This window comes from Dasypus novemcinctus, chromosome 8 (genome assembly GCF_030445035.2).
Source record: "Dasypus novemcinctus isolate mDasNov1 chromosome 8, mDasNov1.1.hap2, whole genome shotgun sequence".
In the NCBI taxonomy this organism is placed as follows: domain Eukaryota; kingdom Metazoa; phylum Chordata; class Mammalia; order Cingulata; family Dasypodidae; genus Dasypus; species Dasypus novemcinctus.
In genome coordinates, this window is record NC_080680.1 from 78036607 (window position 1) to 78049291 (window position 12685).

A 12685-nucleotide genomic window follows, 5' to 3' on the forward strand; every position below is an offset into this window, starting at 1 on the left:
TAGTTTATTGGGATGAAAGGCACAATAAATGAAATTAAAAATACATTGGATCAAAAAAGGCATCAAATTCTTTAGTGCGGATATCAGAATGGCTTGACAATAATTAATAAAAAGTGATCAACCAGAACTAACTGGTGCCAAAGTGGTGGTATCCGGTGGTCAGGGTTTGAAAAGTGGAGAGAACTTTTTCTTAAAAAAAGATTTATTTATTTATTTATTTATTTATTTCTCTCCCCTCCCCCCCCCCACCCCGGTTGTCTGTTCTCTGTGTCTCTTTGCTGCGTCGTCTTTGTCTGCTTCGATTGTTGTCAGCGGCATGGGAATTTGTGTTTCTTTTTTTTTGTTGTGTCATCTTGTGTCAGCTCTCCATGTGTGCGGCACCATTCCTGGCAGGCTGCACTTTCTTTCGCGCTGGGCGGCTCTCCTTACAGGGCGCACTCCTTGCGCGTGGGGCTTCCCTATGCGGGGGACACCCCAGTGTGGCACAGCACCTCTTGCACGCATCAGCACTACACATGGGCCATCTCTACACGGGTCAAGGAGGCCCGTGTTCAAACCCCGGACCTCCCATGTGGCAGGCAGACGTCCTAACCACTGGGCCAAGTCTGCCACCAGTGGAGAGAACTTTTAAGTTGTTACATGATTTGGCAGATCAACTTCATGCTGCAGTTGGTGCATCCCGTGCTGCTCTTGATGCTGAATTTGTTCCCAATGACATGTAAGTTGGACAGACAGGAAAAATAGTAGCACTGGAACTTTATATCTGTGGGAATATCTGGAGCCATCCAACATGTAGCTAGGATGAAAGACAGCAAGGTGATTGTGTCTCTTAACAAAGACCCAGAAGCTCCAATTTTCCAGGTGTCAGACTATGGAATAGTGGCAGATTTATTATTAGGTAGTTCCTGAAATGACTGAGCTATTGAAGAAAAAATGAGTCATGGTCCTGTCTTAAAAGGCAAAATATGTCAAGGTATTCAGCTGAAATCAAAGACAGGGGTATTATAATAATCATTGGAAAGCTTTAGAGCTAAATTTCATAATTTGATGGAAAAATTCTATCAGATGTCTGAGTGCTTTTTTATAGGACTATTATTTTATTTCTTTTTAATTATGCGTGGTTCTAAACAATTATTTTTTGAAAATTTTCTAATTCTGTAACAAAATCTATAATAAAGCCTACCCACAGCTTTAAAACTAAAAAAAGAAAATACACTGGAGGTATATAATGGCAGATTTGGGGACGCAGAAGAAAGGATTGGTGAGCTTGAAGACATGGCCTCTGAAAGTGAACATACAAAAGTACAGATAACGAAAAGAATGGAAAAAATTGAACAGGGACTCAGGGAACTAAATTACAGCAAGAGACATGCAAACACACATGTCATGGGAATCCCAAAAGAAGAGGAGAGAAAATGAGCAGAAGGAATATTTGAGAAAATAATGGTTAAAAATTGTCCAAACCTATTGAAGGGCATAGATATCTGTGTCCAAGAAGCACAACCTACTCCCATTCGAATAGATCTGAATAGACCTACTCGGAGACACATACTAATCAGAATTTCAAATGCCAAAGACAAAGAGAGAATTCTGAGAGCAGCAAGAGAAAAGTGATGCATCACATACAAGGGATCCCCAATCAGATTAAGTGCCAATTTCTCTTCAGAAACCATGGAGGCAAGAAAGCAGTAGTATGATATATTTAAGATACTGCCAGCCAAGAATCTTGTATCTGGCAAGATTGTTTTTCAAAAATGAGTACAAAACAAAACAAAAAAAGAGTGCAAGTTTAGAATATTCATAGATAAACAGAAACTGAGAGAGTTTGTAATCAAGAGACTGGCTTTGCAGGAAATACTAAAAGGAGTGCTACAGCCTAAAAAGAAAAGACAGGAGAGAGAGGCTTGGAATAGAGTCTAAAAATGAAGATTTATATCAGGGACAGTAACTTAAAGTGTAAAAATAATGGTAAAAATAAGCTATGACGGATAAAACCCAAAGGTCCAAGTGGGTGAAGTAAGAACTGCCTTTACAGTAATAACATTGAATGTTAATGGATTAAACTTCTCAATCAAAAGACACAGACTGGTGGAATGGATAAGGAAATATGAGCCATCTATATGCTGTCTACAAGAGACACACCTTAGACTCAAGGATAACTATAGATTATTATAGTGAAAGGGTGGAAAAAGATATTTCATGCATGAAGTAACAACAACAACAAAAAAAGATGGAGTAGCTATTCTTATATTGGTTGAAATAGACTTAAAAGGAAAACTGTGATTAGAGACCAGGAGGGACATTATATATTAATAATAGGGGTATTTCACCAGGAAGAAATAAATCATAAACGTACATGCACCTAACCAAGATGCCCCAAATTACATGAGGCAAACACTGGCAAAACTAAAGGGAGAAATAGATATATCTACAATAGTAATTGGAGACTTCAATACACCATTCTCAGCATTGGATAGAACATTTGATCAGAGGATAAATAAGGCAATAGAGAGCCTGAATAATATGATAAATGGACTATATCTAATAGACATATACAGAACATTGTACCCCAAAACAACAGGGGTACAATTCTTTTCAAGTGCTCATGCATCTTTCTCCAGGGTAGAATATACATTGAGTCACAAAGCAGATCTCAATAAATTCAACAACTTCAAAATTATGCAAAGCACTTTCTCTGATCATAATGGGATAAAGCTGGAAATCAACAACAGGAGGGAAAGGGGGAAATTCACAAATATATGGAGATTAAGCAACACACTTTTTTTTTTAAGATTTATTTTTTTTAATTTCTACTCCCGCCCCCCGCCCCCCCAGTTGTCTGCTCTCCTGTGTCCACTCGCGGTGTGTTCCTCTGTGACCGCTTCTATCCTTATCAGTGGCACTGGGAATCTGTGTTTCTTTTTGTTGCGTCATCTTGTTATGTCAGCTCTCCATGTGTGGGGTGCCATTCCTGGGCAGGCTGCACTTTTTTTTCACGCTGGTGGCTCTCCTTACGGGGTGCACTCCTTGCGCATGGGGCTCCCCTATGCTGGGGACACCCTTGCGTGGCACAGCACTCCTTGCACGCATCAGCACTGTACATGGGCCAGCTCCACATGGGTCAAGGAGGCCCGGGGTTTGAACCGCAGACCTCCCATGTGGTAGACGGATGCCCTAACCACTGGGCCAAGTCGGCTTCTCAAGCAACACACTCTTAAATAATCAGTGGGTCAAAGAAGAAATTGCAGGAGAAATCAATAAATATCTCAAGACAAATGAAAACAAGAACATAACACATCAGAACTTATGGGATGCAGCAAAGGCAGGGCTGAGAGGGAAATTTATAGCCCTCAAAACTTGTATTAAAAAAGAAAAAAGATCTAAAATCAATGACCTACCTACACAGCTGGAGGAACTAGGATGTGAACAGCAAACTGTTCCCAAAGCAAGCATAAGGAAAGAAATAGCAAAGATCAGAGCAGAAATAAATAAAATGGAGAACAAAAAAACAGTAGAGAAAATTAAAGCCAATAGTTAGTTCTTCTGGATTACCAAAATTGACAAATCTTTAGCTAGACTGACAAAGAAAAAGAGAAGATGCAAATAAATAAAATAAAAAACGAAAACAGACATTACTAATGACCTCACAGAAATAAAAGAAATTATAAGAGGATACTATGAACAACTGTATGCCAACAAACTAGACTAATTCAGATGAAATGAAAAATTCCTAGGAATGTATGAACAACCTACACCGACTCTAGAAGAAACAGAAGATCTCAACAAATCAGTCACAAGTAAAGAAATTAAAACAGTCATCAAGCAACTCCCCAAAATGAAAAGCCCAGGACCAGATGGTTTCACAGGTGAGTTGTACCAACCATTCAAAGATTTAATATCATAAATAACACTACCAATCTTATTCTATAAAGCCAATACCACCCTAATACCAAAACCTTATAAAAATATTACAAAAAAGAAAATTACAGACCCGTTTCCCTAATGAATATGGATGCAAAAGTGCTCAACAAAATACTTGCCAATCTAATCCAGCAGCACATTAAAAGAATTATTCATCATGATCAAGTGGGTTTTATACCAGGCATGCAAGAATGGTTCAACACAAGAAAAATCAATCAGCATAATGCACCACATTAATAATAAATCAAAAAAGAAAAATCACATGATTCTATTGATTGACACAGAAAAGGCATTTGACAAAATACAGCATCCTTTCTTAATAAAAATTATACAGAAGATAGGAATTGAAGGAAACTTTCTCAACATGATAAAGGCCATATAGGAAAAGCCCATAGCTAACATTGTACTCAATAGTGAAAGAATGAACGTGTTCCCGTTGAGATCGGGAACAAGACAAGGATGCTCACTGTCACCACTGTTCAATGTAGTGCTAGAGGTTCTAGCTAGAGCAATCAGGCAAAAATCAGAAATAGAAGACATCCAAATTGGAAAGGAAGAAGTAAAACTTTTGCTATTCACAGATATGACCCTATATCTAGAAAGTCCCAAAAAATCTACAACAAAGCTGCTAGAGCTAATAAACGATTTCAGTAGAGTGGCAGGATACAAGATCAATACACAAAAATCAATTGTGTTTCTATACACTAGTAATGTGCAATCTGAGGAGGAATTCAGGAGAAAAATTCCATTTACACTAGCAACTAAAGAATCAAATATTTAGAAAAAACTTAAGAATGTAAAATATTTGTATTCAGAAAATATTTTTAAAAACCTAAATAAATGGAAGAACAGTGTGCTAATGGATTGGAAGACTAACTATCTTTAAGATGTCAGTTCTACCCAAAACAATATATAGATTCAATGCAATCCCAATAAAAATTCCACCAGCCTTTTTTAAACAAATGAGAAAGCACAATAATCAAATTTATTTGGAAGCATAAGGGGCCCCAAATAGCCAGAAACATCTGAAAAGGAAGAGCAAGTTGAAGGACTCTCACTTCAGGGCTTTATTTTTTTGTTTTTTTTTTTTAAGATTTATTTATTTCTCTCCCTTCCCCCCCACACACCCTGGTTGTCTGTTCTCTGTGTTTATTTGCTGCATCTTCTTTGTCCGCTTCTGTTGTCAGCGGCACAGGAATCTGTGTTTCTTTTTGTTGCGTCATCTGTTGTGTCAGCTCTCCATATGAGCGGCACCATTCCTGGGCAGGCTGAAATTTCTTTTGCGCTGGGCAGCTCTCCTTACGGGGCGCACTCCTTGCGCGTTGGGCTCCCCTACACGAGGGGCACACCTGTGTGGCTCGGCACTCCTTGCGCACTGCGCATGGGCCAGCTCCACACGGGTCAAGGAGGCCCGGGGTTTGAACCGTGAACCTCCCATGTAGTAGATGGACACCGTAACCACTGGGCCAAGTCCGCCGCCAAAAGTAGATTTCAATACCAAAACAGCTGCATACCAAATATTAGTACTACAATCACTAATTTCACAACTGGGAACTTCAGTGCAACCTGAAAAACAAATCTTCAATTTCCAGCTCTTTTAGGATAGGACTCCCTTTGGGGGTTAGTAGAAGGGATGGTGTGGTAAGTGGTGGCTTCTTAAACCTAATACCACAAGTACAAGCAACAAAAGAAAACATGGATAAATGGGACCTCAAATTTAAACACGTGTGGGGAAGTGGACTTGGCCCAGTGGTTAGGGCGTCCGTTTACCACATGGGAGGTCCGCAGTTCAAACCCCAGGCCTCCTTGACCCGTGTGCAGCTGGCCCATGCACAGTGCTGATGCGCACAAGGAGTGCCCTGCCACGCAGGGGTGTCCCCTGCGTAGGGGAGCCCCACACGCAAGGAGTGCACCCCGTAAGGAGAGCCACCTAGCGCGAAAGAAAGTGCAGCCTGCCCAAGAATGGCACCACACACACGGAGAGCTGACACAACAAGATAACGCAACAAAAAGAAACACACATTCCCATGCCGCTGACAACAACAGAAGCGGACAAAGAAGAACATGCAGCAAATAGACACAGAGAACAGACAACTGGGGCGGGGGGAGGGGGAAGAAAGGGGAGATAAATAAATAAATCTAAAATAAATAAATATATGTGTGATTCAAAGAACTTCATCAAGAAAGTGAAAAGGCTGCCCACTCAATGAGAGAAAATATTTGGAAACCATATATCTGATAAGTGTTTGAGTTCCATCCTATATAAAGAGATCATAAAACTCAACAATAAGCAAGCAATCCAATTAAAAAATGGGCAAAAGACTTATAGACATTTCTCCAAAGAGGAAATGCAATGGCCAAAAAGCATGTGAAAAAATGTTTAATATCACAAGCTGTCAAGGAGATCAAAATCAAAATGACAATGAGATATCATCTCATACCTCATAGAATGGCCATTATTTAAAAAAGAAAACAGTAAGTGCTAGAGAGGATTTGGAGAAATAGGAACACTCTTTCACTGTTGGTGAGAATGTAAAATGGTGCAACCTCTGTGGAAGATAATTTGGCGGTACCTCAGGAAGTTAAATATAGAACTGCCATATGATCCAACAATTTCTCTGCTAGGAGTATATCCAGAGGAACTAAAAAATGAGACTTGAACAGACAGTTGCACACCAGTGTTCATAGCGGTGTTATTCACAATTACCAAAAGGTGGAAACAAACCAAGAGTCCATCAGCCAGTAGGGGATGGGACGGTATATGGGAACCTCCTATATTTTTTAATGTAACATTTTTTGTGTGTGATGTATATATCTTCAAAAAAAAAATACAATTTACAGAAATGATGGGGTGGGGGAGTAGGGAGTGGGATATATGGGAACTTCTTATGTTTTTTATATTTTTTTGTTTTTTAATGTAATGTTCTTTGTGATCTATTAAGTTTAATTTAAAAAGTGTAAGATAAAAAAAGAGTCCATCAGCCAATGAATGGATAAATAAAATATGTTATATACATAGAATAGAATACTGTGCTGCTGTAAGAAGAAATGAAATTGGAACCCATGTGATAACATAGACAAACCTTGAAGACACAGAAGAACAATATTGCATAGTCTCGCTAATGTGAACTAAATATGAAAAATAAGAATGTGGAATTAAAACCTAGAGTATAGGTTATTAGGAGATAAGAGGAGGGCTGAGAAGGTGTACTGATGCTTAATGGATGTAGAAGTTTTAATTAACTTGACTGTAAAAGTATGGCAATGATTGGAGTTGATAGTAACACATTGTAGTGAGTTGAACTAACACAGGTGCTTTATAAATGGGATTGCGACTGAAAAGGGTAGTCTGGGGATATAAATGTCAGTTGAAAGAAAAATAGAGAATAATTTAGGGGCTGAATATCATAGTGAACCCAGAACTAGATGAGAATTGTGGTTCATAGTACAAATATAAGAATATCCTTCTACAAACTAGAATAAATGTAAATCACTATTGCATGGTGGTACTAATGTGGAGAAGCATGTGAAAAATTAAATTAATGCAACCTATGGACTCTAGTTAACAGCAATACTGTAATCTTGCATCAATGCTGAAAATGTACTGTTAATAATAGGGGGAATATGGAAAAAAATATACCAAATGTTTGCCTTAGACCATAGTTAATGGTGTAATAGTCTGAGGAAATTATCTCAGTCTCTGTAACAAATGTTCCACAATGGTGTGGTGTGTTGATACAGGGCTGCTGTATGAGAATTCTACATGTGCATGATTTTTTTATAAGTTCACAACCTCTCTAATAAAAGTATATTTAAAGCACAAATAAATAAATGGGGATAAAAACCATGCCTCCCAAATTTTCTAAAAATATAAGCAAAATATGTAGGGATGGGATAAATAAAATGTGCACATGCACATCCCAAATTCATGAAGGATTATTTTGTTTCCCCTGCCGCTCCACCAGGCTTTGATGAATTAACCTGCCACTGTGGTGCATCAGTGATCTATCCTCCAGTTCCTTGTGGTACAAAGCCCCCCGAATGTACCCAGACCTGTGCCAGAGTCCACCAATGTGACCATCCAGGTGAGTCCCATCTCCTTCCCTCCACTTCCTCAGCCTGCTCCCCTGTGTCATTAGGCTGTGGCTGTGGGACAATCTTCAGTGCTGAGGTCATGCTGCAGTAGCTGTCCCTTGCCCCATGTGCTCAGGGACCACTCCTGTAAAAGGGGGTCTGTGATCTGAGCCACATCAGAGATCACTTCTCTGTACCCTTCATGGCTTTATGCCGAAGGTCTCAAACATACCCAAAAGTTCAGAAACAACCTTGGCTGGTCTTGTCTTTTTTTTTTTTTTTAGATTTTATTTTTATTTATTTAATTCCCCTCCCCTCCCCCGGTTGTCTGTTTTCTGTGTCTTTTTGCTGCGTCTTGTTTCTTTGTCTGCTTCTGTTGTCGTCAGCGGCACGGGAAGTGTGGGCGGCGCCATTCCTCGGCAGGCTGCTCCCTCCTTCGCGCTGGGCGGCTCTCCTTATGGGTGCACTCCTTGCGCGTGGGGCTCCCCTACGCGGGGGACACCCCTGTGTGGCACGGCACTCCTTGCGCGCATCAGCACTGCGCGTGGGCCAGCTCCACGCGGGTCAAGGAGGCCCGGGGCTTGAACCGCAGGCCTCCCATGTGGTAGACGGACGCCCTAACCACTGGGCCAAAGTCCGTTTCCCTGGTCTTGTCTTTCAATGGCTTTTCCTCTTTTCTTGTGGCCTCAGCTTTTGGTGCATGTTTCAAACTTGAGCCTCTTTTTAAAAAATTAAAAGTAATTTGCTTTTTTGTTGTTGTTACAGAAACAATATATGTTTGTTATGAAAAAAAGAAAAAAAATGGAGATAAAGCCAAAAGATTAATCATCCATTATCCCACCTTCTAGGAATTACCAGCATGTATTTTGCAAATATGTATTTATGTTACGTGCATATGAGTGTGCATTTTTCCTAAAATAAAGTAGGATCCTAATGAACTTACTCATTTTAGCTAACTTTTTTCCTCTTACTATTGTATTTTTTTTTTCAAGGAGGTACCAGGGATTGAAATCAGGACCTTGTCCATGAAAAGCAGGTGCACAACCATTGAGCTAAACCTGCTCCCTACTATTGTATTTTTAATCTCCCTTTGTCAGTGAATATTCTCTACAATATAGTTTTTTAATGGCAGCAGAATATCCTTTTATATGGATGGGCCATAGTTTATTCAGTAGTTTCTTGTTGCCAGACATTGTAATTCAAGGCATCAGATTTAATGCTTAGGGTAAATCTGGCCGTATGATTCAGATTTAAAAATAGGCAACTAGCTCTTACTTTTTTAAGTTAACAGACTTAAGCAAATTCCTCATGAAGTGAAAAGACCCAGCAAACTTACCTGGTGTTTTTCTCTGGGGACCTTAGGACGGCCCTTCCGGCTTGGTCTGCGAGCCCCTGCTGTGGGGTTCACGGCATGGCAAAGCCAGGACCTCTTCACTCCCTCCTTCACACTCACTGGCAGATGTTACAGATGAAGTCCAAATTCTTGTGGTTAATGTCTGTAGTAAGAACTTAACCATTTGTGAATTTTTTTTTTTAGCCTGCTTTTGTTCAGCATTCAGTTAAATTTTGTTGAGTGTTTTCTGTACATCCAGTCTTGTATCAGGGACAGAAGGAAGTTCAGAGGAAATAAAAAGTGTGTCATGACCATGAGGTGCTGATGGTCTCCCTGAGGGGAAGAGAATGGTAGTTAAGTACATGTGACACACCAGCCACTGCGTGAAGATGGGCCAGAGAACGTGGCAGCAAGCCATCTGCGTGAGAACTGAGACATCAGGCAGTGTGAGAGAGCTTTGGGAGGAAAATCATCAACTGAGAAAGGCTTCATGGTTGGAGATGAGTTTTATTGTTTTTTTTAACAAGTCAGTTTTACTGATATGTGTTAATAAAGCATACAATCCATCCAAAGTGTACAATCAGTGGTTTTCAGTGTAATAACATAGCTGTGCACTCATCAACCCATGACTGTTCGAGCATTTTCATTATTATTGTTGTTGATAAGCTGCCTCTTATAGGCAGTAATAAAGTTGAAAGGAGTAAGCAATAGCATTTTTTTGGTTCTTGTTTTTTTGTTTGTAAAACAGTATCATTTTAGATGGAATGAATAGCAGAGATCTGAGCAAAAGAGTAGTTGCTGTGTAGGGTGGGCTAAAAGAATATCTTAGAATGGACAAACTTTGTCACTGTGCTGCAAGAGGTGAAGTAGAAAAGATGCCTCCCTCTCTGCTTCTATCTTTTGGCATGTTTGTCTCCCCTCATATGGATTTCTTTCTCTCACTCATGCTTATCCTTCAGCACTTTTCTATAAAGCCAGCTATTTTTTACATTTCTGTGACCATTAAAAAAAAAATACTCCAAGCCCCTGACCTGAAAAGCTCCATGTCATATGTCATTTATAACAAGTACAGAAGTTTATTTTGCTTTATTTAGAAGTTACTCCTAAATTTACTCTTCTCTTTTTGCAGTATATCATTCTTGTCATAGTGAGGAGAAGTGTCCCCCTTGTACTTTCCTAACTCAGAAGTGGTGCATGGGCAAGCATGAGGTAAGTTTTCTCTCTTAAGTGTTCATTGTAACTGTTGGTTCCAACCAGAGAATTAATGACTAAAGAGTTAGTCCCATTGTTTCTCAAAGTAAATATAATTCAAGAAGCAGAATCTTGCTACTGCCAATTTTTAAAAAAAATTATGGTATAATTTGCATGCAGTATCTGCAAAACTTTGACAAAGGCATACATATAGTTACTTCACCACCACCACCACAATCAAGGTGAAGAGCAGTTTACTCACCCCCAAGCATTCCTTCTTATCCCTTTGTAGTCATTCTCTCCCCTCACCTCCAGCCCCTGGTAATTACAGATCTATTGTCTGTCCCTATAGTTTTACCTTTTTTCCAGAATGTCATATAAATAGAATCATACAGGAGTTAGCATTTTGAGTCTGTTCTGCCATCATTTCTTTTTTTTTTTTAAGATTTATTTTTCATTTTTCTCCCCTTCCCTGCCCCCCCCACCCCCACCCCCAGGTATCTACTCTCTGTGTCCATTCACTGTGTGCTCTTCTGTGTCTGCTTGTATTCTTGTCAGCGGCACTGGGAATCTGTGTCTCTTTTTGCTGAGTCACCTTTCCATGTGTGCGGCACCATTCCTGGGCAGGCTGCACTTTTTTCGTGCTGGGCGGCTCTCCTTACTGGGCGTACTCCTTGCATGTGGGGCTCCCCTACACAGGGGACACCCCTGCGTGGCACAGCACTCCTTGTGTGCATCAGCACTGCATGTGGGCCAGCTCATCACATGGGCCAGGAGGCTGTGGGTTTGAACCCTGGACCTCCCATGTGGTAGGTGGATGCTCTATCCGTTGAGCCAAAGCTGCTTCCCATGTTCTGGCATCATTTTTAATCTGGTTACAACAACCAAATGAAATTCACCTAGGGGCCATGAGAAAAACATAGCTGTATTCAGAGACAACTTCTAGCTTAAGCAGCATGGGGAAGGGATGCTAGCCTGGGGAAAGGTGTTATGGTGAGCTCCCCACCAGCTGCCACTGTTCCCACCCTCTGTGCCGTCCACAGCTCCCCATCCTGACTGCTGGCCCAGATCACTTTCATCGAGGCTTGCTCACACCTCCCCTCTGCCAGTACTCCTGAGGACTTAGTGTCCTCATTCTTGACCTCTGAGCCATAGTTAACACTGTTAACTGTAGACCATTTAAAACACTTAAAATTTTTGTTTTAAAAAATGCATATTCATTGTAGACAATTGAGAAAGTACAGTTCTGCTACCCAGAAAGAAATACTCTTGACATACTGATGTGTAAACTACCAGGCATATGTGCTATTTACGTAATTGCCTCTGATTAAGATTATTCTGTTTTGTAATGTGCTCATTTCACTGTGTAACACAACATTTCTCAAAACTATCTTGATATCTATGACAGCATGCTTTCAGTCTTCTCATGTTATCTTTTTTTTTAAAGATTTATTTATTTCTCTCCCCTCCCCCCACCCCCCTCAGTTGTCTGCTTGCTGTGTTCTTCTGTGACCGCTTCTATCCTTATCAGCAGCACCAGGAATCTGTGTTTCTTTTCTGTTGCGTCATCTTGCTGTGTCAGCTCTCTGTGTATGCGGCACCATTCTTGGGCAGGCTGCATTTCTTTTGCGCTGGGCGGCTCTTCTTACGGGGCGCACTCCTTGAACATGGCGCTCCCCTACGTGGGGGACACCCCTGCGTGGCACGGCACTCCTTGCATGCATCAGCACTGTGCATGGGCCAGCTCCACACGGGTCAAGGAGGCCCGGGGTTTGAACCGCGGACCTCCCATGTGGCAGGCAGACACCCTATCCATTGGGCCAAGTCCGCTTCCCTTCTCATGTTATCTTGACAGACTTATTTTTCTTCACTTATTTCCTGTGGGCAGTTTTCAAGTCAAAGTCCTTGTATTTGTTTTTCCTTTATGAAACTCAGAGTTTATACATTCTCAGACATCTTTGTATCATCTTTGTGCTGATCACTTATTCAGACTGCATTCAAGAAATATTTATTAAGTACCTACTGTGTGGTAGGTCCCAGGCTAGATTCTGGTGATTCAGAAGTGAACAAGACAGACATGGCCCCTAACCTTGTGGAGCCCTCACTCTAGGGTAGAAGGCAGACCTGCAAACAGACAAATTATAAGTGTGGTAATGTGGGAAGTTC

The 12685-nt window shown here is 40.7% G+C and overlaps 1 protein-coding gene across 3 annotated transcripts in view; it reads left to right on the plus strand.

Moving 5' to 3' along the window:
* NFX1 (nuclear transcription factor, X-box binding 1) overlaps positions 1 to 12685 on the plus strand; it is a 94402-nt gene that overhangs the window by 63514 nt on the left and 18203 nt on the right. For all 3 annotated transcript variants that reach the window (XM_058301981.2, XM_058301982.2, XM_058301983.2), the window contains exons 14-15: positions 7887 to 8006; positions 10458 to 10537. In XM_058301981.2, coding sequence (XP_058157964.1) covers positions 7887 to 8006; positions 10458 to 10537 — 200 coding nt within the window. The remainder of the gene's footprint in view (positions 1 to 7886; positions 8007 to 10457; positions 10538 to 12685) is intronic.